The sequence below is a fragment of the Lontra canadensis genome, unplaced genomic scaffold (assembly GCF_010015895.1).
Source record: "Lontra canadensis isolate GAN:19392208 unplaced genomic scaffold, GSC_riverotter_1.0 scaffold68, whole genome shotgun sequence".
Lineage (NCBI taxonomy): Eukaryota > Metazoa > Chordata > Mammalia > Carnivora > Mustelidae > Lontra > Lontra canadensis.
Window position 1 is genome coordinate 730,143 of NW_022631062.1, and position 27,180 is coordinate 757,322.

At 37.9% G+C, this 27,180-nt stretch overlaps 2 protein-coding genes across 3 annotated transcripts in view; one reads left to right on the top strand and one right to left on the bottom strand.

Annotated features, from left to right (window-relative positions):
• Positions 1 to 1,431, bottom strand: part of MOSPD2 (motile sperm domain containing 2) — a 59,409-nt gene extending 57,978 nt beyond the window's left edge. Inside the window, exons 1-2 of one of the 2 annotated variants that reach the window (XM_032880153.1) lie at positions 1,158 to 1,430; positions 923 to 992 (exon numbers count right to left, since the gene is read on the bottom strand). In XM_032880153.1, coding sequence (XP_032736044.1) covers positions 923 to 992; positions 1,158 to 1,166 — 79 coding nt within the window. In that variant the 5' untranslated portion in view covers positions 1,167 to 1,430. Of the gene's footprint in view, positions 1 to 922; positions 993 to 1,157 lie in introns of both variants that reach the window. The other variant, XM_032880152.1, reaches the window with a different exon arrangement.
• A 265-nt stretch (positions 1,432 to 1,696) lies between these two features.
• Positions 1,697 to 26,432, top strand: FANCB (FA complementation group B). The gene is made up of 9 exons (XM_032880150.1): positions 1,697 to 1,730; positions 8,777 to 9,794; positions 14,182 to 14,334; positions 15,081 to 15,173; positions 21,049 to 21,177; positions 23,630 to 23,796; positions 24,423 to 24,880; positions 24,999 to 25,236; positions 25,761 to 26,432. The coding sequence occupies exons 2-9, from the start codon at positions 8,847 to 8,849 to the stop codon at positions 26,170 to 26,172; spliced, it is 2,598 nt and encodes an 865-aa protein (XP_032736041.1). The 5' UTR covers positions 1,697 to 1,730; positions 8,777 to 8,846; the 3' UTR covers positions 26,173 to 26,432.
• The last annotated feature ends 748 nt before the right edge of the window (positions 26,433 to 27,180 follow it).

Below are 27,180 nucleotides of genomic sequence, written 5' to 3' on the forward strand. Positions count from 1 at the left end.
AGGGCAGTTTAAAGTTGCAGAGAATCTCTACAGGGTACTGAATTCAAGATGCAGAAGCTTAAACCCTTCCACAGCAACCAAATCAACTTGGGACAAAATATTCACTGAAAGCCTACAATAGGTTAACCCCATGCTAGAAAGTTTGATCTGTGTTTTTTCAGTTAATCCTCTTAACCTAATTATTCATATTTCACAGATAAGGAAACAGGGCTTAGAAAAGACAACTAAGCTATTAAGTGGCAGGGCCAGGATTCAATATTTCATATTTATGATAAAATCATCCTGCAGGTTTTAAAAAACTACTGTACAAGGATTAAATCATCAGTTTCAAGTATCTGGGACATCTGTTCAACCATATGAACACATAATGTTCAACCAATAAATCAATTCTGGACTCACAGGTACTTTGTCTAGGTACAGTGTGGGATGAAAGAGAATTTGTTCCAGCCCTGGAAAGCCTACTCCGTGGGTAGCATACTGGGTTGTATGAAGTGGAATTATGTAAAATATCCAAGGAATTTGTATCCCCAATTAAGTACACGTGAATAGCATTATGGCGGTTTCCAGATTCTTTTTCTCTATTGTTGCTGGTGAAAGGTCAGCAGAAAACCGTGCACTGGGCAGTGTCACCTGTACCATGGGCCTTGAAAGTGTCCTTCAAGTTCCACGAACTCGAGATGCTAGAAACTGACCAATTTCCAACTTATATTAACCCTTTAGGAAGCAACGGGCGTATCACCTGACCAGTTGGGAGCAGTATGCATGGCGTGTTATGTTAAAGAAAACCTTAGAAACGTGCAGGGCATCATTACTGTGAGGGTCGAAACGGTCCCTAAAGCCTCCCAAAGACACCTGCAAACACCTTTGGAAAGTTGGGGACGCTCATGCACACCTGCCTCAACAGCGAGAACGCGGTACCCACCTGTCACGTATTCGGCTTCGAATCTCCGTCGGGTCTCAGAGATGAGCTTGGCTTTATTCTGGGCGTGATACTGAAAGGGAGACACGAAGGGACGCTTAGACACCACGCGCACCACCCCGCTTCCCTTCAGCCCAACCCACCTACACCTGGGCGCAGAGCCCCCGGGCTTCAGAGGAAGCTTCCGGGTCTGCCGGGAGGGCCGGGAGGGCCGGCAGCGGCGTGGGTGCCTCCTCACCTCGGCCATGGTCGCGGTCGTGGACGTGATTTCGATCGCCGTGGCCACTTCTCCACCTGTCCGAATATCTCATCACTGGCCAGGCTGGCCGGGAGGTAAAGAGGGAAGGGCGGGAGGTGGAGACGGTCGCGTGACACCGGGAGGCGGGCGGAAGCGTCGCTGCGTTGTCCAATCCACTGTGGCCGCCTGGGTCTGGAGGCGGAACCAGGCCCCAGCCTGGCTTTCCATTAGCTTCTCCTTTGGGCTCCGCTCCCCCGACGTCCCCTGCACTGCGGGCCCGCCTCCGCCTACCGCCGGATCACGGGAGCTTCCCGCGCGGAGCACCGCCCGAACAAGCTCCGCCTGCCCTTCGCTTTCACAACATTCCCTGGAGGCCCCGCCCCCTCAGCCTCCCTTGGCAACCGTCTCCGGGAAGGTTCGGCAGGCTCCGCCTCCCCCGCTTTCGACGCAGCCTCCAGCCCGGATCTCCCAGGATGCAGCGCGCGGGCGGGAGGTTTGGAGCGGAGGGGTTCCGCGCCCGCGTAGGGAGTCGGAAAAGTGGCGGCTCTGAGACGCAGGGCCTGGCGCAGTGAGGTAGGGCTGGCCAGTCGTCCCTTACCCCTACCTGGCCTTCGCGGGGCTGGGCGGCAGAGCTGGGTTGGTTCCCGTCTTTGCGGAATAAGGGGATGGAGACGAGTGTGCCGCGGCCTATGTTCATCATGTCCTTGCTGTATAGGATTATTTCGCTTGAACCTTTCTTCACCCTCGCCGCATCTTTCCCACTTGGAGTGTGAGAAACTTAACAAGGATCATGTTTTTGAAATCCTTAAACTAAAGCAGTTATATAAACTTAAAAGGTGCAAAGCATCTTAAAAGTTTATGAACTGGGGTAGTTCTTAACTTGGGGCAATTTTGTCTCGCAGGGGACATTTGGCAGTGTCTGGAGGTGGTTTTGGTTGGCACTACCGGGATGGGGCCTAATACTGGCAACTAGTAGGTATCGCTAAATAGCCTGCAACGCACAGGGGGGCCCCTCTGACAGTTATCCAGTGCAAAATGACATTAAGTGCCAAACTTCAGAAAGATGTAGGTTTATAAGGCACTGGAACAATTTTGTAGTTGTTGGCTAAAGTAGTGAAAGGAAGTCATTTTGCATTCAAACGATTCAATACAGGCTTTAAAAAAAAACGGGAAGATAATGAAAACTACAGAGAAATTGCAGGAAGAAAAATCCCCATATTTTCACCATCTACAGTCAACCGTGATTGACACTTTAGCATCTTTGGCCGAGACTTTTTTTTAATATGCTACAGATTTTGATGGGGGAAAATTGACATATTGTTTAAAAATAATTGAATACATTGTTAAAAAACAACATTGCAGCTCTAGCGGAAGTCTCCTTCTGGCTCCACTCCCCTACCTGATATCTCTCCCCTTCTCCAGAATAAATAGTCATTGGAATTTGACATGAATCTTTACAGAATCCTTGCTCTTTAAATTTTGGACAAGTTTGCCTGGGTTTGAATCCTGGCTCTGTCACTTCCTATTTTTAGGCCTTTGAGAAGATTCTTAAACTCCATGCCTCAATTTCCCCATCTGTAGAATGGGATAACATTGCCTATAGCATAAGAATGTAGTGAGAAATAAATGAGTCCAAAGTGCTTAGAATAGTACCTGGCAGAGAAGCACTCAGGGAATGTAGCCTTTGTAGGTAAACAGAAAATATGTAATGTCGTTTTATGTTTTTTGATTTAGATACATAATGTACCACAGAATACATTTTTCTGCAACCCAGTTTTTTTTCATTTGATTTTTGAAATTAAGCCATGGTGGTATATACATAAATCTGATTCATTTTTTTTAAGATTTTTATTTATTTATTTGACACACAGAGATCACAAGTAGGCAGAAAGGCAGGCAGAGAGAGAGGGAGGGGGAAGCAGGCTCCCTCCCGAGCGAAGAGCCTGATGTGGGGCTCGATCCCAGGACCCTGAGATCATGACCTGAGCTGAAGGCAGAGGTTTAACCCACTGAGCCACCCAGGCGCCCCGATCTGATTCATTTTTAACTGTGTTCATTCCTCTGTTGATGGTCATTGAAGTTTCTTTTTTGCTGTTACAAACAACAGCACAATGAACATTCTAGAGCAATGTCTTTGTACATTAGTGTGTAAGATTGTTTCTCTGGGTTCATATCTAGAAACGAAATTGCTGGATATATCTATTTCAAGTGACTTGCTAAGTTGCCTTCCAAAGGTACATCTTTTAATTAAGAACTCATAATTATCTCCTAATTGATGGGCTCTGCCTCCATTCTCACCTTACCCCCATCTTCAACACTGTCACCAGGGTCTTTGTCATTCAGAAGTACAGTCCTGTGATTTCTATCTTTGAAATCTTTCAGTGATGTATCACTGTTCCGATAAAGTGAGAAGTCCTTAGGATGACACAGAAAACCTTTAACGTAGTCTTTCCTAATTCTCTTAGTGCATCACCATTCGCCTGTGTTCACCTACTTCTCAGATACCCTAAGCGTTGTTGGAAAAGGGAAAATGGAGCTTGATTCTGGGTAGGCTCCAACAAATGATTTCCAGTTATATAGGTAGAAAAACGTTTTTAACAGCAGACCTACTCTGTAGCCAAGTTAATTTACTTAGGTAAATAATGTCCTAAAGGTTGTGAAAGGTACATCTATCCGTATTATGCTTATAAAATGTTTAATATTCTTAGGTTTTCTTTTGAGGTTTTGAAGTCTTAGGGTTTTTTTGAAATTTTTGTTTGAGTATCTTAATTCTACCTTTTTTTCCAAAGATACTTTCTATTGCTCACGCTTGATACAGTTTCTTAGAGACATTTTTAGATTTTATCTGCAGATAATATAGTGCTCTTTTTGGATCTTCCTCAACCAGACAGGTAGTTCATTTGAAGAGTTCTGAAATTTATGACACCCAGAGGAATTTATTAGCATTTAAAAGGATCATTGTTTATTTGACAGGAGGCTGATAGGGAAGAGTGGATGAGAGTGATGATTTATTGCCAATCTACTATATTTCTGTTAGCATGTATTATTTCCCCAGTATATTCATGTATTTTCTTTTTATGTACAAAATATGTACAATCACCTATGATGTATGGTAATACAGAACAGGAAAAACTCAATTTAATTATGTAGTATTTTATAAATAATCTTCCAACCCCTTCCCCACCCCACTAGCTGCAATAGGAGGTAAAACTTAACCGGTTTGAGTTACCTGTTTGTTTGTTTGTTTGTTTGTTTGTTTTCTGTCGTAAAGGTGTAAGCCACTGTTGTAAGGATAAGTAAAAAGTCAGATGACCAATAGGCTGGAATAGTAAGTCTGGTGCCCTGATAATCAGGGTTTGATTAATCAGGGCTTGTTTATGGTGGTCTTAGAACCTCTAAATTGACCTTAGTCTCACTTGTTTCCATACTGCTTTTATCTAAAAAAATAAAATCAGCATTTATTCCATAGGCTCAAAGGTTTTTTTAATGAACATATGCTAAGAACTCTTACTCTTAAAACAGATGTTGCATCAATATAAAATAAAATGTACACAGGTATGCAAATTCAGTAAGCCTTGAGATTATAGAAAGTTTGAGGAAAAAAATTTTCCTTCGTAAGTAAATATATTAATGACTTCTAATTTTTAACTCTGAAGGTGATCAATTTTAAATAACTTATATTTAAAATGTGCATGGTTTTGCACTAGTATTTAAATATAAAGGCCTTTCATAAAACAGTCATTTAAATCTATTTGAACCTAAATCCATGAGAATAAGTTTGCATTTTGCCTAGAGCTCATGCTGCAAGTATATTGGGTTAGGATTATAACAGGGCTTTGAATGCCATGATAAACTTTATAACAATGGGTTGCAGTCTTTTGTCTCTGTGTCATTCGTATGTTCAGTTCACAGTATTTAGCATCTAATCTTTCCAGTAAGCAATTCACATATATATCTGTTGAGAAGGGGGAGAGGGTCCATGCAAGGTTTTTGAGGTAGGGGACAGTTACCAGATCAAGTTTGTGTTTTAGAACAGTAAGTGAGGTAGCATAAATAAATTGCTAAGTTGGAGGGGAGAGCCTAGAGAAAGGAAGATCAATTTAAGAAGCTTTTACGTCAGCCTAAGTGAGAGTTGAAAGCCTGAAGTACTGTAGTGGTAGTTGGCACAGAGTTGGAAGATAGTAGTTTCTAAGTTAAGATATTTGCTGGTAACATTGAAAGAAGAGTGTTAGGGGTCTGATTTTCTTTCTTTCTTTTTTTTTTTTTTAAAGATTTTATTTATTTATTTATTTGACAGAGAGAGATCACAAGTAGGCAGAGAGTCAGGCAGAGAGAGGGGGGGAAGCAGGCTCCCTGCTGAGCAGAGAGCCCGATGTGGGGCTCGATCCCAGGACCCTGGGATCATGACCTGAGCCGAAAGCAGAGGCTTTAACCCACTGAGCCACCCAGGCGCCCCGGGGTCTGATTTTCTTAAATCATAACTTTATCAAGGTGCAACAGTACATACTTAGAGTTTAGTAAAGGGGGATATTCTGCCGACCTTTTAGCAATCAGATTCTCCTGTCATATTCAGATACTGGTGAACCAGAGCATTGCGTTGATTAAACATTAGTTGTGACATTTAATAGTAAAATAACAAGTGTTATTATGTTTGATGGGGGTCACTGAGTTCCCCAAATCTGTTCTTGTTTTGCAGAATTCTTTTTTCTTTCTTTTGTTCAGCTTGATTAATTTCCATTACTCTGCCTTCTAGGTCACTAATTCTTTCCTCTGCTTCTTCCAGCCTGCTGTTTATTTTGTCAAGTGTGTTTCTCATTTCGTTTATTGAGCCCTTTATCTCTGTTATGTTATTCCTTATCTCTCTGTTAAGGGTCTCACACATTTCTTCCAAAATCCTTTTCTGTATAGAGGTTTCTTTTGGTTGTTTTTAGTACTTAAGAAATATGAAAAGCAAATAGGTAGTAAAAGACATGTTCTTATACACTTACCTCAGATTATATAATTTTATTTTATTTTATTTAAGATTTTTCTTTATTTATTAGAGAGAGAAAGCATGGGCAAGGGGAGGGGCAGAGGGAGAAGCAGGATCCCTGCTGAACAGGGAGCCCCATGCGGTGCTCAATCCAGGATCCTGGGATCATGACCTGTGCCGAAGACAGACTCTCAATTGACTGAGCCTCCCAGGTGCCCCAGATTATATCATTTTAATGCTAAAAGAACAATGTATCATTTAATGCTGAAAAAGGAAATTTCTTTTAGAAATCTAAGAGACCTGACATATCTGTGGGAAATTTTAAATAAATTATTATTCATACATTTTGTTGTAATACAATATTACCTTTAAACTAAAAGATAGTTTCATAAGTAAAAGCCACACCTTTGATTTACCTACTTATCTTCTTTACTCATTAAGCTGAAACTACTTTATGATACCTGTTGTCCCAGATATTTGCATTAATTGCCTAACAACAAACCAGTAAGCCAGTGACTTCTGCTAGTTTGTATTATGATACAGTTTTTCCAGTTGCTTCAAGTAATAGGTTTCGTGAAATTCTCAAAAACAGTATCATCAACTTAAACAAATTACCATAGAGAAATGTATTTATCTGTTACTGTATAACAAATAATTCCCAAATTTAGCAGCTTAAAACAACAAACATATCTCAAAATTACCAAGGATCAAGAATTTGGGAGCAGCTTAGCTTGGTTCTTCTGATTCAGGAGCTCTCCAGGGGGCTGAATCATCTGTAGGCTTGACTGGAGATGGAAGATCTGATCCCAAGAAGTCTCCCTCACATGGCTGTTGTTAAAAGGCCCCCGTCTCTTGCTGACCATTGGCAGGAGGCTATAGTTCCTCGCTGTGTACACATCTCCATGGGGCTGCCTGAGTGTCTTAATTATATGGCAGGTGGCTTTCCTCCTTGCAGGTGATCCAAGGATCAAGTCAACAAGGAAGCCACAATGTTCTATGACCCAGTCTTGGAAGTCTCACGTTGCCCCTTCTGTCGTATTCTGTTGGCTAGAAGTGAATCATAATGACCAGCCCTCATTCAAGGAGAGAAGAATTAATTGATGGAAGGAATTTCAAAGAATTTGTGAACATTGTTTAAAACTACAACAAATGGGGGCATCTGGGTGGCTCAGTCGTTAAGCATCTGCCTTTGGCTCAAGTCATGATCCCAGCATCCTGGGATCAAGCCCCACATCGGTCTCCCTGCCCAGCGGGGAGCCTGCTTGTCCCTCTCTCACTCCCCCTGCTCGTGTTCCCTCTCTCGCTGTCAAATAAAAAAATCTTAATATAAAAACCACAACAAATGATGTATTTGGAAATTAGACAATAAGCCACAAAATCTCCAGTTTGAAAGTAGATGCTGACTGATCGAGTCTGCATTTTAATAGAATTGCCTCTAAATTAAAATCATTTCTACAAAATGCTACATTAAGTTAAATTTGTAGATGGTTCAGTGGTAACTTTTTTCTAATTGGACTCTTGGTAGATTTTTATAATAAAAGAACAAAACCCAAGCCTTTGCAGTTTGTTTCTCATTCAGCAGAGGAAAACATTACCTAATTACAAATGATGTATTTTTCTGAAATAGTTGAATTTTCTGGTGTAAATGATCCACAAGTAGGAGAAAAGAAAGAATATGAGTTAGAGTTATCTATAGTGGAGAGGGACCTTTCAGCATTCACAAACTTAAGTATGCAACTGTACTGACGTTTCAAAGGTTGGGTACTATATAAACCAGAGCTGGCCATGGTGATGATAAGGACAACTGTAGCAGCTAAGCTTTATCAAGCACCTTATATATATGTGTGTGTCAGGTTCTATTTTAAGTGGGTTATTTTAGTTAATTTCAATACCTTGTAGGGAAGTACTTCACCCCATTATAGGTGGATATGAGGCATAGAGGGACTAAGTAACTTGGCCAAAGTCATACCTCTAGTAAGAGGAATAATGACTTAAAGTCCCAAAGCTGCACTGTTTTTGCAGAATATGGTTTAGTATTTATTTCTGTTACTCCTATGGAGATTTTTTTTTTAAACTATAGCATAGAATCCTTTGTTTTTCTTTCTTTTATTTTGGCCATAGAGTCTGTATGAGCTCCTGTTTCAGGAAAGCATGACCCCAAGTGCCTGGGTTGTGGTAGCAGTCAATCTGAGTTGTTGACTACTCAGTTGTCATTGTTGAGGGTGTAAGGGTGAGAGAAAAAAAACGAGGTTTGAGTCAACAGAGTAGAAAATGGCAGGGGGGTGGGGTTGGAAGAAAATGGGAAAACTAGATTAGGTTGGTAGGTTTAAAAGAGAGACAGAAGTGGAACCCTTAAGAAATCCCCTAAACCAGAAAAACGGTCAGGCACTTTCAGCAGACCACGCACAACTTTTAATAGATGCTGTTAACACACTCAGTTATCTTTTGTGATGTGGTTATTTGCATTGTTTGCAAACTCTGTTTTTTAACTGTACAAAGATGATATTTGGGATGTAGTTTTTTGATAAGTATAACATTATTAAGATGGCATAAAAAGCTTTAAAATGTTCATAAAACTTAATAGTTCTCTAGCAGAAATGTGTTTTCAACTGCCTTCTTGATGGTAGTTTTCTCATTACATTTTTAGGTTTAAAAGCATCAACTGGGATCCATTTGAATTCGAAAATTGGACCAACACAAAGACTTGATATTGTGGAATGTCTAGCAAACAAGCCGTGTCATCTAAGGAACAAGAAATGCTCTTGTGTTATAATGGGGAAGTCCTTATTTTTCAGCTGTCTGAGGGACATTTTGCAGGTAAAGGTCCTGCAAAAACACCTGTATTACATGTCAGGAGAATGGTGTTTGACAGAAGAACAAGAGCATTTGTTCAGAAGTCCACTGGATCCTTTATGCTAAAGGAAGAAAACTCTCATTTAAAAATTATGTGTTGCAACTGTGTGTCAGATTTCAGAACTGGAATTAATCTCCCTTATATTATGATACAATGCAATAAAAAGAATAACATCTTCACATATTTTCTTCTATTTCTTCACAGTACCAATAAATTCGAAAAGCGTTTGAGCTTTAGACTAAGCCATGAGTTGAAGGATGGTGTAAGGGTCCTTAATGGTCCGTTCGTTTTATGGAGACATGTGAAAACATTCTACTGTATCTCTTCCCAAACAGGCAAAGTTACTACTTTGTCTCTTAATTTTTCCTCTGTTGAGTGGGCAGGGGAGATTGAAAATCTAGGTATGGTTTTATTAGGACCGAAGACATGTTTTTTATCTGAAGAAGGATCCACTCAAAAGCTTTCAAAATCAGATTATGCAATTTGGAATACCAAATTTTGTGTATACTCCCTTGAAAATGAAGAAGTAGTAAGTGATGCATACATTATCCCTCCTGCTTATACCAGTGTAATAACTTATGTGCATGTCTGTGCAACGGAGATTGTCAACAATCAGTTAAGAATGTCTCTGATTGCCCTTACTCGAAAGAATCAGCTGATTTTATTTCAAAATGGGACTCCTAAAAGCGTGTGCCAGCTTCCATTTGGAGATCCTTGTGCAGTTCAACTTATGGATTCAGGCAGAGGAGACTTTTTCATCGTATCCTTTAGGTCTGGTGATGCTTGTGTCGTTTGGAAAAAGAACTTTCAGGTAGAGTACTTATTCTTATAATCATTCCATTGGTGTAGCCTTAGACCTTTTACACATTTATATGTTTCAGAGAGTGTATCCTGGAGTCTTTTTAAAAAATATTTATTTTTTGGGGAGAGAGATGGCAAGAGAAAGCACCAGTGGGGTGGGGGTGGAGAAGGGTGAAGCAGACTCCCTGCTGAGCAGGGAGCGCAATGTGGGGCTCAGTCCTAGGACTCTAGGATCATGACCTGAGCTGAAGGCAGACACTTAAATGACTTGAGTCACCCATGCACCCCTATCCTGGAGTCTTATTATCCAAATCAATTTTTAGTGCTGCACTTAAAATCATATATATTGCATCATTCTTATTTCTTTAAGTTATCTGAATACTACCTGGTAAAGGTTTTGCCTTGCCGTTTTGAGTCATAAAACCTTTGAGTTGTTTGGAAATATATAAATATATAGCTACAATTATTATATATTTATTTGTCTTTTAGTATAACTATTTCTAATTTGTTTAAAGATTTTATTTGTTTATTTATTTGACAGAGAGAGAGCTCACAAGCACATAGAGTGGCAGGCAGAGGGAGAGGGAGAAGCAGAAGCAGCCTCTCCACTGAGTAGGGAGACTGACTCACTGCTTGATCCCAGGATCCTGGGATCATGACCTGAGCCGAAGGCAGACACTAAACTGACTGAGCCACCCAGGCACCCCAAGATTTTATTTAGTTAGAGTGTGTGAGTGGAGGGAGGGACAGAGGGCAAGGGAGAGAGAGAATCTCAAGCAGACTTCGTGCTGAGCGTGGAGTCCAATGCCAGGCTCTGTCTTACGACCCTGAGATCATGACCAGAGTCAAAATCAAGAGTCGGACTCATACCCAACCAGGCCATCCATTTTTTAGGTGAATCCTTACTTCGTGTGTTTCTGTTTGTGTGTATGAAAGTATCAGGTTGAGATTGTGTTTTATCAGGCTTTTCCTTGTAAATCACCATTGTGTTTATAGGGGTTATGTAACCATATTTAACCTCTGTAATACATACAGAACTTAAATTCTCAAAAGGAGTGCCTGGGTGGCTTAGTCAGTTAAGCATGCAGCTCTTGATTTAGGCTCAGGTCATGATCTCAGAGACGTGAGATTGAGCCCTGGGTTAGGCTCTGCACTGGGCTTGAAGCCTGCTTCAAAGATTCTCTCTCCTCTCCCACTGCTGCTCCCACTGTGTGCATTTGCTCTCTCTTTCTAAAATAAATAAGTAAATTTAAAAAATTTTTGAAAGAAAAGTAATTTAAAAGTACCCTATTTTATTTTGAAAGCGATCTTTTAAAAGCATATTATACTTTTATTTGAAGGTTGTTTGGAAAGTAACATTTTCTGTCTTTCTCTACTCTCTTTTCCTTTCCCAAAATGGTAGCAGGGAAACATCTAGCATAGCCTATAATTCTTATTGGGGTCCGGGAAATGGAAAGAGCACACTTAACCTGGGTTTAAATCCCAACTGAGCCACTTACTAGTCTTACCTTAAGGAATGTGTTGAATTTTTGTGAACTCCTTTCCTGTCTTAATGAAATTGGGATCATCCTGCCTCTGAGAGCAGAGAATTAAAGCAAATGACATTGTAAAGTGTCTTGCACAGTGCTTGGCACACAGGAGAAGCTCAGTAAGTAGCTATTATGTTATACAAGGGCTAGGACTGTCATCATTGACTTGGACCTTTGAAGTCCCTTATTCACCCGGATAAGGAAAAACAGTCCCCTTGTGCCTCATTAATTCAGTGTAATATAGTCCTTATACACTGTAAGTGGGTCGCCTGCTTGGACACTGTAAAGCTCTGCTGCTAACACATTACCCAAAGAAGGATACTGTGCCACTCTGGAAGTGAGCCTGTATACTGCTGGTTGGCTTTCCTACCTTGAAACTGTGTTCTAGGTTTCTTTATCTAAAATGCACCATCATCCTTTGCACAAGTTACTTACCTAAGTCCCTACTGACACACCTCTTAAGCTACTTCTTCAGGGATTCTGTATGTCTAAGCTGTTTTCAAATGCCCTGTATCAAAAGCTCTGGAATTACACCCTGATATCCACAAATTGAGTGCTCATGAATTCCTTTGGTAACCTTGCTACTCTGGGAATTTTGCAGCTCTTGCCTTAACCTTGGTGTTAAATTTATATTCACCTACTTAAGAAATATATATCTTAGGGTAAAATATGCAGTTACTTTAAAAACAGGAATAAAGGCTAAGAATCTACAAACTAAGGAGGAGGAGAGATGACCATGTCAGAAAACCTGGGTTAAGGGAAGTGATTGCCTTTGAGGAATTATACTTAGTTTAGTAGTTAGGACAAAAAAACAAATACAGCAGGTTTTACAACTGATTGGAACATACTGTCAAGGCAAAGTTTTTTTTTTTCTAACATTGAGTTCTGAGAGGGATTTACTGTTTGTGGTATTATGTAAGAGGTTTTGAATAATAAAGTGAATACATTATTGAATAATAAAATGGTGTCTATGATAACAGTTTTGCTCCAAAATGGGAAAAACCAATAGATACAATCTTCCTTTGGGTTGGCTACGGATTCATCCAACCATCCTTTTACTACCTCGTTCTATAAGAGAATTAAGGCAGCTTAAAAGACAGGTAAAGTGCAAACAAGCATAAATTAGAATAAATACTAAAAATCAAGGTTAGCATGTTCTCAGATCAGTCCTTCATAAAAGCCCCCGGTATAATGTTTAATAGAACTTGATAGAGAGTGATAGAACTTGAAACAGAGCTGAGTTAGACAAATGCGTGATTAACTTTTCTCTTAGGCTTTCTCTCCTGAGTAGAAATTGTCTCTGTAAGTTTTGACAAGAATCTATGTAGCAGGTATTTCAAAACTGAATCATATACCTAAAACAGATACTGGTATGTTGCAGATAGTGGTTTGTATGTTCTAGGGGTGTGCTGTCAAATATGATAGCATCTAGCCACATGTAGTTATTCAACATTTGGAATGTGGCAGGTCTGAATTGGAATGTGCTATAGGTGTCAAATACATACCAGATTTTAAAGGCTTAGTAAAAAATGATAGGAAAATGTCAAATTAATAATTTTATTGATAATATTAAATTGAAATGATGCAATTTTTGGATATAGCACATCAAATTAAATATAAAATTTCACCTTTTTCTTTTCAGTGCTGCTAGAGAATTTTCTTTTGTTGGCTACTGGAAAATTTAAAATTAAATATATATGCCTTGCGTTGTCTCTCTCCTATATTCTGGACAGCACTATTCTAGAGCTATAGATTATAAATGTGTGTGTGTGCATACATGAGTACATAGCTCTATCATGTTTGCTTGTCAAGCACATTCTTCTTAAAAAAATTTATTAGAGTGGGGTGAGGAGGGAAAGAAATCTCAAACATACTCCCTACTGAGTGCAGAGCTGATGCCAGGCTCCATCTCATGACCCTGAAATCATGACTTAAGCCAAAATCAAGAGTTGGGCATTCAGCCAACCGAACCACCCAAGTGCCCCTGTTGAGTACATTTCATACCTCTAATGTCTTCGCACAGTTCATTGTATTCCTGATCCTCATGGTGGGAGTGGGGGTGGGGGTGGGTATACAAATAAGCTTTCTCCCTGCATACATAAAAACTCCTGGCTTTGGAAATCAGCCTTATATAGGAAAGATTAATATTTGGTTATATAGATTGAAGTCTTACAGGCTTGCTCTAATACATGCCACCCGCTATCATCTATCTGTGCTACCGCCAGGATTCTGAGTGGGAGTTTTAGCTTTTCTGTTTAAGCGAGAAGGAGAAGCTAGTCCCCATGGTATTAGTTCTCCAGGGGACCAATGTGGAGGCTTTCAGCTTCATGGACCTTTACGAATTTGTCTTCTGTTTTAAACTTGGGGTCCCTTGTTCTGGTATAAACTGATCAAATCATTCCAGTTGGCTAGGATGGTTCTAGGTGCCTCACTAATAGGATCCCTCCCATTCTGTGTCCCTAGTATCAGCTTTGTTTTCTTCTACCAGAGTTTAGTGTATTAAGAAAAGTTACTCTGCTTCGAGAATTTTTGAGTGGTTACCACTACCTTCTAATTACCTCAAGTTTCCAAAATAGTCATGAGAAGTTTAGAATTTATAAATCATAATAAAATCTTAATATAGAAAGCAGAAATATGACAGACCCTGGACAGACATTGATAGAACATTAAATTTCAGTATCTTGCTGTTTGTAAAACTGTTATAAATCTTTATGTTGTCTGATCCCCCAATATCTTTAGTTTTTAATGTTTACCATTTTCATTACTGTTTATAAGATTGAAGAGGACACATTACACCTACATGCACCGAAAGGATTCAGTTTATTTCATGTCTGGTTTTGTTTTTCTTTTCTACTCTCTTTCTTTCAGGTTGCTGCTAAGTGGGAAAAAATTAGATCAGTACTGATAGATGACTTTATAGGAACTGGAAGTGAACAAGTACTGCTACTTTTTCAGGAGTCCTTGAATTCAGATTGCCTGAGTTCGTTTACAATAACAGATCTTGGCTACGTAAGCTATTCAGTAAGTTCTGTATACTTAATATATATTACTTTAAGAACAGTTTTTTTAAGAACCATTTTAGAAAGTTGAAGCTTTAAAGCTTTTGACCCACTGTGTCAATGTTTATAATTTCATACTTACAGTAAACGTTTTGAACTTTAGAAATACATAGATTGAATTTTTAAAATTATACATCGAATCCCCTTTCAGGAAATGTTATACAAATTGACTATGCTTTTGATGTAAATTTGGAGTATAGTGATAGTAACACTGTAGATTAACTTATTATTGCTTTGAAAATCACATTTTATACCAATAAACATGGTAACATTGGATTAATTAAGGAGTAAAATGAAGTGAACCTGCTTTATTAAAAGAAGTAATAGTTTATAATGTCTTAAGATCTTGGACAGAAGGGAAATAATACCCCTGGAGTTTCAGATCTGCATAAAATATCTGAGTCTGTGTTTTTCCTTAATATAATGAAGATCATTCTTACTTTCTTTAGTTGTGGGATTTTTTATAAAAATTTAGTAAGCTGGTACTTTTTGAAGCAGTATATAAATGTTAGGTCAGTGGTAATAGTACTAGTAATTTTTTCTAGTTACAAGAAGTGATGGGGAAAATACATATTTTCTGTCTCTTATATAGTGGTGTATAACATGGAAAACTGCCCTTTGGATAAACTTTAATTGTATTTTGTTAATCTTATAAATTTTCAATTTATTTCAAAATTTCATTTTAGTGTTTTTTTTTTAATTTCTTAGAACAAAACATTGGATTGCAATGAAGATGACTCATTTGAAGACAAAGAACGGAATCGTTATATGATGGTTCCACCTCTGGAAAGAGGATTGAAAGTTAGTGTCTATGTTTGCTTTTTGTTTTTGCTTTTTTGGGTTGGTGCTATTCTAAAAGATGCAAAGAACCTTGAAAGAAAGGATCTTAATGTGTAAACAACACAGTGATTGAGAAAAAAATGATAATTCAAAGGATCATTGCCCTTTTAATACCTCTGTAAAAAGTATTATGACATTACTTATAAATGTATTATCTAAAAATGATACCTTTTTGTAGTAGGATTATAAATTTCATAAGACTCATAAGATAAAATATATGAAGCTCACTTTTGAAAACACATTTCTTTCTGGTCTTAAGGATCATAGTATTTCTTAAAGTTTCTTTTTTTTTTTTTAAGATTTTATTTATTTAACAGAGAGAGAGAAATCACCAGTAGGCAGAGTCAGGCGGGGGTGGGGGCGGAGGGGGGGGGGGGGGAAGCAGGCTCCCTGCTGAGCAGAGAGCCCGATGCGGGACTCGATCCCAGGACCCTGAGATCATGACCTGAGCCGAAGGTAGCGGCTTAATCCACTGAGCCACCCAGGTGCCCCAAGGATCATAGTATTTCTTAAAGGAGCATCAAATATAGTGACTCATAACATGTCCCAAACATGAACAGTTTGCCCTCAAATTTTCCGTACAAAGCTCTCTGAAAAAGAGCTTTTGGTTTTTTCAAAGTGTATGAAGGTAATGCATAGTCCCTGTAGAATACTCAGACTGTACAAAGAAATATTAAAAAGAAGCTAATAATTACTTATGAGTCCACTACTGAGATATAACCCATTTTAACAACTTTGACATGTATATTCTTGTAGATTTTTTTATGAATATATGCAAATTTACATAGAAATGTGATTATAAGATCCATGTTCTTTTGTAACCTGCCTTTTTTCATTCATAAAATATGTTTTAAAGGTTTTATTTATTTATTTGACAGACAGCAGTAAAGGGAACACGAGCAGGGGGAGGGGGAGAGGGAGAAGTAGACTCCCTGCTGAGCAGGGAGCCCGACTCTGTGCCTGATCCCAGGACTCTGGGATCATGACCTCAGCTGAAGGTAGACGCTTAACAACTGAGCCACTCAGGCACCCCTTTCATGAAAATTTTTAAGTATTCCAAAAAGTTCAAAGAATAGCACTGTAGTTATCTCTAGTCTTCACGTGGATTTAACTATTTGTACTTTTGGAAAAAATTCTGTCTTCCTCATCTGTGCTTTATATGCATATGCATGTGTGTATGTACATTTTAGCAGAACCATTTGAAAATTGCAAATATCATAACTTCACTCCTATATATTTTAGCAGGGATTGCCTAAAAAATAAGGACATTCACCTATGTAAACACACCATACTATTATTACAGTTAGAAAATTAATAATAATCTCTTGCTCTTATTTACTATTTCCATATTCAGACATCTTCAATTACCACAAAAATGTTTTTTACAGATGCTTTTTTTCAGGATCTAGTCAAAGTTTACACTTGCACTTGATTATTATATGTCTTATTGGTCTTTTTATCTAAAATAATGCCTTTCCCTACTTTCTTACGATGATACTAATGAGGAGGCCAGGCCAATTGTCCCTTTTTGTGGATTTGTCTATTTCCTTGTGTGTCATTTAACTTTTTCCTCTATCCCAGGCAAACTCATTTTTTAAAGGGCCAGATAGTAAATATTTGTACTTTGTAGGGTTCTGTAAGAAATTTTTTGCAACTATTTTAATTTTGAAAGTGAATTTACTAAATGCTTATTGAACACAGATATTAATGTGGTCAGTAGATAGTAAGATATCATAGTGGGCATAGAACCATAAAGGAAAAGACCAATACATTAAAAACTTTGATTCTCTGGACAAAATAAATTATATAAAAAGACAAGTTGTGTAAATAGAAATTGTAACAAGAGACAAAGGATAAATTTCCATAATGTAGATATGCATTCTGAAACAGTATTCTCAAGAACGTAAAGTGGCTCAACCTCAACATTTTATTATTGCTAATTAAAATGTGAATTGGACATATCTTTTTACTCTCACGGTTTTACTTCTAGAAATCTGTTCTAAGGATATACTTGTACAATGAACAAAGACGATTTTTTAGGAATGTTTATATAGTATTTAAGAATGACAAAATGCAGTCATTTTAAATATCCATCATTAGGTGTTTGGTAGATCAGTTATAATATACTTGAAGTATGGAATGGTGTGCGGCTGTCAAAAAACAGTAGGTCTTTATACTGATTTAGGAATGTTGCCAAAATAATTTATGAATTATGACTTTTAGAAATTCCACCTCTACTAATGTGTTACCTAATTTATTTAGACCAAGTCTTCTGATAAAAACCAGTTAAAATCATAGTTGAAATATGTTTTTAAAATTTCCCCTAAAAGCTTCAAAATGCTGAAAATATAAGAATAAATTATCAGGCCAAACTGTAAAGGCTGGAACCCAGAGAGAACCAGAGAACACTATTAATACTTTTGCCCTGGGAGCATTTGTGTTTAACCGAAAGCAGTAGTACTCTAGAAACAAACAATACAATCCTTTCTCAAAATACACATTTTATCCTAGGCCTCTTATAAATCTCACAAGTAATTTTTCAAAGAAAATGAACCACTCACAGAATAACTAAGCACATAAATAAGACATCGTGAGCAGTTATCCCCAGGAAATAACCAAATAGCCTATCTATGAATGAAAAATACATTGAAATAAAAAAGTCTCATCAGCTGAGTTTAAGAGTTCACTCAAAGAGATTCAGAGCAAAGAAGTAAACCAAACTGTGTTTCAAAAATTACTAGGAGTGCATGTGTTGAGATGAGCACTGGTTGTTACATGCAGCTAATGAATAATCGAACACAATATCAAAAGCTAATGACGTACTATATGATGGCTAACTGAACATAATAAAAAAATAAAGATAAATTAAAATCCCCAAAAAAGTACTCAGGAGGTAGCACAGACTCATAGAAGTAAAATAAGAAAGGAACACAGAGAGAAGGCAGGAGCATATGGAAGGGGTAAGTGAGAATTTCATGTCCGTTTTGTTTCAGGTATCCATATGTTATCACTAGCTCCCAATTTGCATAAAAATATTTCCCAACCTTTTATTTTAATTTTTTTTATTTTTTAAGATATTTGTTTATTTGAGAAAAAGAGAGGGAGTATGAACAGGGTGGGGAGTGGGTAGAGGGAGAGAGAGAAGCAGACTCCCCACTGAGCTGGGAGCCCGACATGGGACTCAGTCCTAGGACCTGGAGATCATGACTTGAGCTGAAGGCAGATGCTTAACCCACTGAGCCACCAGGCACTCCTGGATGGTCTTTTAGGGATTAACAAGTCTACCCCTCCTCCCCCATTTTACATATTAGGAAACAAATAACCGGAAAGGTTAAGGGACAGGCAGAGCTAGAACCAGTGTCTGTTTCACTGCTCTTTCCCCTATGGAATTTGTTTTCCAGCAAGTTGGAAGGGAACCAGTTGGAGGGGAAATGGGGAAACCAGGACCTTAGAGAAATTTGTGCACATGTACAGGAATGTTCACAGCAGCCCTGTTAGTAATAGTCCATGCATGCCTGGACATAACCCAGATGTCCATCAGCAGGAGAATGAAAAAGCGAGCTGGTGTGGTCATATGATATTATGCTACAGAGCAGTGAAAGTCACAGACTACAGCTACTAGTGACAGATGGGATGACTAAAAACCTAGCACAATACAGAATGACTTCATTCATAAAAGTTTCCAAAGCAAAACACAAAAACCTAAAAATATTCTTTAGGAGATATAGAAATGGTAAAATTATGAAGACATACAAGAAAGTTACCTTAAGAGGCTAGGGTAAAAGCTCACACCCTGTCCCTGAGCCGTTCTCATTGTTGGCAGGGCTGGGGGCACAGGTGTGGGCAGTCAGGGTCCTATTAGACCCTCTGTGCCCTGGGGCAGGGCATTAGTGTGGGTAGGCAGAAGCCTAGAGTCCCACCAGATGGGGAGAGGAGCCGACTATTGTGGAGGTATTTGTCACGTGAGTTGGAGAAGGTGAAGAATGGGGTACAGAGTGTGATAAGTGTCTAGACCAGGGGTTAACAAACTTTTCCTGTTAGGGGCCAGATAGTAAATATCGCAGGCTTTGCAGGCCACATCGTCTCTGTCACAACTCCCCCACCTAAAATATGCAAATGAATGAGTGTGGCTGTGTTTCAATAAAACTTTATTCCCACTGAAAAAAATAAAAGTCTAGGGTAGTGTTGCCTCCATTGAAACAAGAGAAGTCCCTGACTGGTCAGTGCCCATGGGCAGCTGACTACATATGGTTACCCCGGTAACTACCTGGGTAGTTTGTAAACTCTTTTTTTTTTTTTTTGGTGTTATGTCCTTTTCTATGTGTATGAGAGAGATCACAGTAAAAAAGACCAAAAAAACAAGGTTTGTTGTCCTGCAGTGCAGTATGCTCCTGTATTTGGTTTGGGATAGGTTTTATTTGCTTGTTTGTCGTGAGAAGAAAGCAAAGATTCCTTAACATACACAGAGAAAGGTTCTGGAAAGGTAAACAATCTGTTGACTATGTAAACGGAATTGAGGGTCTAGAAAGAGAATTTGAGAGGTATTTTTATGCTGTTTAAATGTTTCATCATATGGCTATTTTTATAGTTTTATAACAAAACTTTACAACATAGAATATTTACGTAGTCTAGTGATTCCCCGTTTAGTCCTGGAATAGGGCAGGGGGCATTTTGAGGAGAGTAGGGAAGAGAGAACTCAGATAACTTTTGAGGGTGCCTCCATTGTCAGTCTGCCCACATATTCCTCTCTTCTACTCCCTGCCCCTCCAGGATTCTCCCATTTTGCTCTCCCCCTCTGATGTGTACAGCTCTCTTCCCTAAGTCACAAATTTCTCAGCGAGTGAGTGTGAATAATGGGGAGCCGGCAGAAATAGGTCAACAGGTGAAGTTTTAAAATACTAGTTAGACACTTTACATGTTTTGGGCAATGAGGTAAAATATAATTCAGTCTTCATTTTCATGCTTCTGTTCACCAATAAAAAGTAAAGGAATTTACCTGACTGAAACTGTAATTTGAAAGAAGGGGATTAAGAAACAGGATGTGTTTTGTGTTTTCAATCTAGAAAATCATGTTAGATTAAAAGCTGGATTAATACTTGAACAGTTTCAGATATCCATCTGAAATGAAATCGCTTTTATTAGATCAGTGACATGACTATATTTTCAGTAGCAAAATACATTTCATGAATGTTTCGTCCTTGGTAGTGAAATCTCTTGATCTGGTGTGATAAAAACAATGGGTTGCTCCCTGCCCAGTTGAGAGCCAATCTTTGTTTCCTGTAGTTAAGAGCCCATCTTAGTGCTGAATTTATTAGCACAAAAATAAACTTGTGACAGTTTGGGAGCTATGTGTTATCTTTTTAAAATTTGCTATAAATATTATATGAACAGGATTAAATAGTATCAAGAGTGACCATTTCTACTCATAATGATGTCTGTGCTTTTTGAAGCAGTAACTATTTCAACAACAAGAAAAATAGTTTATCTGTGGGGGTAGGAGTGTTGGTAGCCCTTGATTTTTAGTTTTAGTCCTATTGATTAGACATCCATATTTGTATCGATTGATTACTTAATTCAGCAGGGAAATGCATGCTAACATGTTGGCATTCTCCCAGTTGGGTACATAAACTCTATTGCAGTTTCTTGCCATGTTCATTTCCTTTATAATTACTTAACATTTGTGAAGAAAATAGTTTTGCTCTGAGAAGTATTCTCTGCTTTTCTACAGAAAAATGAATTTAATAAGCAAATTTGGAGAAAGTACTTTCTGAATTAATGGTATTTTCAGATTTCATTTGAAATGTCTCTGACAATGGGTTTTCTTTCTACTTTACAGGTTGGTTTCACTTGTATTCAGGAATTGCAGCAGCATCTCTTGCTTAAGGAAAAAATTATTTCAAAATCTTACAAAACTTTAATAAACCTGGTTCAAGGGAAAGATGATAGTACATCAAGTGCAGAGAAGGTAAAATTAATCACGTGACCATTTTATCATTTTATGAATTGAAAATCTGCAAGCTATTGAAGTGTTGCTTTAATTGGAATATTTGGATATATTAGAAAATGCCGTTCAATGATCCAAGAAGCAAAGTGGCAGGGATTATAATGCTGGACTTTTATGACTTGAAAATATTTGATTAATGAGCTAATATTTTACCAATTTCCTAATTATTCTGTAGGATATTAAAATCTCAGTTATCGGGAACCTTGGGGAACAAATCCTCTTGTTCAAAAGATTTTATTAAACTTTTTTATTTGTACGATTTGCATAGAAATTACCCGTAAGTGAATTATGAATTTTCTCACTCCTTTAACAGAATATGCAGAGTATTATTCAGCCTTTCATTAATGAATACATAATTTCATCAGTATTCTAATTGTTCTTTTTGTCTGTTGCAATGTTCATTTCTAAGGGTATTTATTCCTCTGGTTAATGCCCCTAAATTGCTCTGCTTTTTTAGTGTTTATATCTGCTTTTTATAATTTTACTCTCATTTTCCTTGTGGTTGCCAGCATAGGAACCTCTTTTAAGTACCTTGCATTTGCTTATATCAGTACAGTAATGTAGAAAGTTAGCAAAAGCTCCCTTGACTTCATAAAAAAATAGTATTTATGCACATTAATTCTGTACAGAGAAAGACAGCATAGCAAAGTTACATTTAAATCAAGAAAAGCTAGCATTGAGAAACTTACTCCTGTAATTTCCTTTCCCTCAAGTCACCTTAGTGCCTAACTCTGATTTCCTTCATAGCAGTCTACCCCTTGTGTCTATATTTCAGTCTTAGCAATATGAGGACTTGGGTCCAAAATATGATTCCGTTAATGTAAGAATCATAACAGAAGCACATCGTGTTGCTTTTCTGTGTCACAGTTCCAGTCTCTTGGGAAAGCTCATGAAAGTAATTTTTGAAGTCTCATTTCCCTTCGCTAACTTACCCCAACTCTTTTGCCAGCATTATTATTATTGTTGTTGTTAGTTTTATTGAGCAGGAGAGAGAGAGGAAGGACAAAGGGAGTGGAAGAGAGAATCTTTTAATTAATTAATTAATTAATTAGACAGTCAGAGTTCACAAGTAGGCAGAGAGGCAGGCAGAGAGAGAGAGATAGGAGGAAGCAGGCTCCCCACAGAGCAGAGAGCCCGATATGGGGCTCAATCCCAGGACCCTGGAATCATGACTCAGAGGCTTTAACCCACTGAGCCACCCAGGTGCTCCAGGAGAGAGAGAATCTTAAGCAGGCTCATAGCTAGTGCATAGCCCAGCATGGGGCTTGATCTCACAGCCCTGAGATCATGACCTAAGCCAAAATCACGAGTTGGATGCTTAACCGACTATGCCACCAAGACTCTCTGACTTTGCCAATATTAGAAAAGGGGAAGAAATGTTTAGAAGTTATTGCACTAAAACTTCTGTCTGCAAGGCACCATTTGGGGCTGTTTATGTGTTTAATTTTAAGAACTAATTCTGGCAGGTAGCAAAAATTTCCCCAGGTTTCAGATGAATGGCCTGCCTCAGGTCACAGCGACCAGCTGAAGCATCAGGTTCCTAGGAAGTTGTTTTGTCCACTAGAATGTAAGTGCCCTTATCTTTTCAGTAATTACTGCCCACCTAGAGGGGCAATACAGAGTAGTGGTTAAGATAGAGCATGGGCTCTGGAACCAGTTTGTTTTCATTCAAATCCCAGCTCTGCCACTTGCTAGCTGTGTGACTTTGGGCAAGGTACTTAGCATCCTTGTGTCTTGTTTTCCTTATCTGAAAAGTGTAGATAATAATACCAACCTAGGATACTAGAGGGTTTTTTTTGTTCAGGTTAAGCAAGTTGAAACATGAACGGCATTGGGAACAGTGCTTGACACACACTAAGCATTCAGTAAGTTTTGTGAATTATCATGATTATTACTCCTCCTCCTCCCACCATTCCAGTTGTTATTATAAATCCATCTGTGCATGGAAATGAATGAGTATGGCCTGGACTTTAAGGATACAATTTTAGCCATAATTGATCATTAGTCCAAAGATAACCAGCTTTATTTGTACAAAATTTTACAGTTATAGGTTTAGTACAACTCACTTTAATAATGATTGGATTTTTTTCAGCATGCCTGGGACACAAACTCAGATTTTTTTCAAAATGGATTCCAAGTTTATGTCTTTCCTGGCTCTGTGTTGGATACCTCATCTTATTTCCAATCAGGCCATGCTTCCTGATCTGAGTAGATAGTTAATTACATATAACTTCTATAGATTTCGTTTTAGTGATTTATATATAATCTGCAATGTAAAATACTATAGAAGGCAGTTTATTTTAAGATATGTAAGCTATAAGACCTAACTAAAAACTGACTTATATTATTTTTGTAGTTTTGCCACGTTGGTAGTATTTTTGGTAATCAGTTATTTAACATATTTTTCTATAAGGCACATCTTTTTACTCTTTGTGGTAAAGAAGAAAATCCTGTCTGTACCTTTGATAAAAACATACCAGACAATTTTCAAGATTCAGAACAGCTAGTAGAGAAGATATGGTATCGTGTAATAGATGACAGCTTGGTTGTTGGAGTGAAGACCCCATCTTCTTTGAAGCTGTAAGTATCATGATAACATTATCTTGATGGTCTAGAACAGCACTACCCAACAGAAATACAATATAAGCCACAGAAGTAATTTTAAATGCTCTAATTAGCCATATTAAAAAAGTAAATAGAAACAGGTGAAATTAATTTTCACAATATTGTATCCCAAACAGTATCATTGCTGAGGAATACACAATGTTCTATATTAAAAAGCAGATTTTATTCAAATTATTTAGGGGAGTATAGAATGCAGGTTTTACTTTAGATTTATTTGCCTTCTAAACTATTACTAAAATAAACTCTTAAAAAATGAGTACTTTTTTTCTTGTTTAAAAAGAAAAGGGGGAACCTACCTCAAAAATAAAATCCAGCATTATTTTACCATTCCTTCCTCTTGAGAAAATTATTTTCCTACAGTTCAACATATTTACAATGTTTCTGCTTTCCTATTTCAAGAAAAGTGCTATTACAGGATCTTTAAAAATGTGTTTGGTTTATATACTTGATTTTCTGATATAGTTGTAAAATGTTACCTAGGAAAAGAGAGAAATTTTGTTATTGTTTGTGTAACATTTAATCATCTCTTTGATTTTAAAGAATGAGCTTTTAGACTGAACTCAACTCTGGATGTTTTACAGGTCCCTGAATCATGTGGCTTTATCACTGTTATTGGATCAAGCTCATAGCTCCAGCTGTCGGCTTATTAAGTGTCAAAATAGGGTGATCAAGTTGAGGAGGGATTTTTTCCCAGCACCATGCTCGCTGCCATGTGAAACAGGATCAAATGCAAAAAGGATCAAGTTGACTGTTGATAGTGAGGAGGAAGAGGGAGAGGAACAAGAAAAGGAAGAGGAAAGCTTTGTTTGTGAACAGTCATCTGAGAAAGAGGGTGTACAGGTCATTACTGCTGTAACATCTCTTTCACCACTTTTAGCGTTCAGTAATTTTTGTTGTACTGTGCTGCTACAAATTAGGGAGAGGGAAAACGGTAACTCTTCTGAAGATCGTTATATTCAGTGTGGCAGACTTTTTTTAAGCCTAGAAGACCTTTCAAGTAGGCAATACCTGCTGATATTTCCAAAGAAGAAACCTATAGGTAATTTTTGTTGGTACTTCTTAATCATATGCCTAATTGAATTAGAAAATTTTAAGATCTCTTTTTATTTGATAATGGACAGTTTAATGACAGAGCTTGTGACGTGTTTTTCTTGTAGAACACATGGAAGATCTGTTTGCACTTCTCACAGTGTTTAAAAAAACTTGTTTTCAAATCACATCATCCAACTATTCTCTGACTTCAATGAAGACGTGGCTCCTGGAATACATGAAATGTGAAGAAATCAAAGAATTTCCAGAAATTTGCTTTTGCAAGATGCCAGGGAATTTCTATGGGACACTCTTCCAGTGGAAACAAAAAACACCATTTGAAGGGATTTTAATAATCTATTCCAGGTAATGCATACCAAATTGGAATACATCCAGAGAAGTTAGTGCATATCCGTGTGGTCCAAGAGCCATTTCCACAGTAGAGATCTTTGTCACTGTGGGACATGTCCAGGTCATTGCCTAGTATAGCCTCAGTAGACAGGTGGCCTCATGTAGAAACTAAAGCTGTTTTATCCTGATGTTTGTTTTTGGCTTTTTTTTTTTTTTGGTTGATTAGGGCCTGGTGGTTATTTTAAGATTTCCACTTACCTTTCCCCTTCAGTGACATTTTAAAAAACATATTATTAATCTTATTACTCAGAGAAAAAAAATAATCAGGAAGCAAGTGATAAACATTAACTGACTTGGTATAGGATATGTATATTTGATTGCTACAGACTGAATTATGTCAGAGTTCTCATGCATGCATTATTGGTTCTATTCATCATGAGAGTAATTATAAATGAGTATTAATTACTACAGTAAGTTGTATACAACTGCTACGTGCTCTGCCAAGTTTTGTAATATTGTGTTTGGTTTTTTTATTCCAGGAATCAAACAGTTTTGTTCCAGTGCCTTCATAATCTCATCAGAGCTCTCCCTATAAACTGTTTCTTCAAAAATCTAAAATTTGGAAGTGTTAATTTCCTAATTAATCATTTGGCGTTAACTTTGGAGAAGGAATTGGTTACCCATCGTTCTCTTTCTTCTGCCTTAGTTAAGGTTGAAAACAACTTGGTGCAAAGTTGTGAAGCAAGCAAAGAAAAGAGTAGTGGTGTGGCGGCTTTATCAGACAGAGAGGAAAACGTCCATCCCTACAGAAAAGAACTACAGAGAGAAAAGAAGCGAACGTTGGGGACGGACCTAAAAGTGAGTGGTGCCCTTTATAGAGAAATGGCTTTGAAGTTAGCTGAGGTTCAGCTGAGATCAGACCTTGCTGCACAGAAACTGGCTGGTTTATAATTATAGTCTTAATTTGATTATATTTTAAAATATGTTTTCTCTACCAGGACATTTTGGTTCCAAATTTGTTTTCATTTTACATTATATGTCTCCTTTGCAAAAATAAAGATTGAGGCCTATAGAATTGTAGGTACTGATGCAAGAAATAGCATGCCTCAGTGCAGCAGTTCTCAACTGGGGCCATTTTGCTTTCTTCTTTCCACTCCCCCTACCCAGGGGCATTTGGCGGGATCTGGAGACATTTGTTTTTGGTTGTGAGAAGTAATTGGGGGTAGGGAGGGTGAGGTTGGGGTGCTATTTGCATCTAGTAGGTGGAGACCAGGGATGCTGCTAAACATTCTACTGGGCCCTGGGCAGCTCCCACAGCAAAGAAGGATCCTGCCCAAAATGCCAGTAATGCCAAGGTTGAGAAGTCCTGCCTTAGAGTTACCACTTGAGTGAAGGCAGAAGTGATCTAACAGTACTTTGGTCTAAATCTTCAAACAACTTAAATAGTCCTTTTATTGTGTCCTGTTTAATAAAAACCTAGCATATAAAAATTAGCTTCAAACAGATAAACAAGGTTAGTAGGATTCACAAGTTTCTGTAAACATCAAGCTCCTGTGGAAATTGAAATTGCAGAGTGTCTGGGTGAGACCGTTAAAATGAAAATCTTTGAACCCCTTGTTAACTTAAATTTTGTTAGAGAGCTTCTCTGAAATTGTGTAAGTCTATAGGAATATGAAAGTTTTAGGGCATTTCTCTGAAAAGCTTATTTCTTTCAAAAAGCTAAGCATACCACATGGGCCACTATTTGAAAAAAATTGAAAATGCCTTTAAGCCATTTGTAATTCCAACTCTGGGCAGAGCTAAAATATAGAATTCTAACTAAAGTAACTTAAAGAATATGATGTTCCTTAGAGACTGAGAAATTTAAAAATAAGTGGAAATTCACTTAACAGTTAAAAAGTGATTTTTAAGGGGTCCAGTGAAATATTTCAAAGGGGTAAAAATGTAACCTATTCTTTT

What these genes read in the sequence shown, in the direction of transcription:
- FANCB (XM_032880150.1), top strand. Translation starts at nt 8,847, where the DNA reads ATGTCTAGCAAACAAGCCGTGTCATCTAAGGAACAAGAAATGCTCTTG. An exon ending in TTTGGAAAAAGAACTTTCAG is followed by an intron (nt 9,795 to 14,181) that starts GTAGAGTACTTA and finishes TCTTTCTTTCAG; the next exon opens with GTTGCTGCTAAGTGGGAAAA. An exon ending in TCCAAAGAAGAAACCTATAG is followed by an intron (nt 24,881 to 24,998) that starts GTAATTTTTGTT and finishes TTTTTCTTGTAG; the next exon opens with AACACATGGAAGATCTGTTT.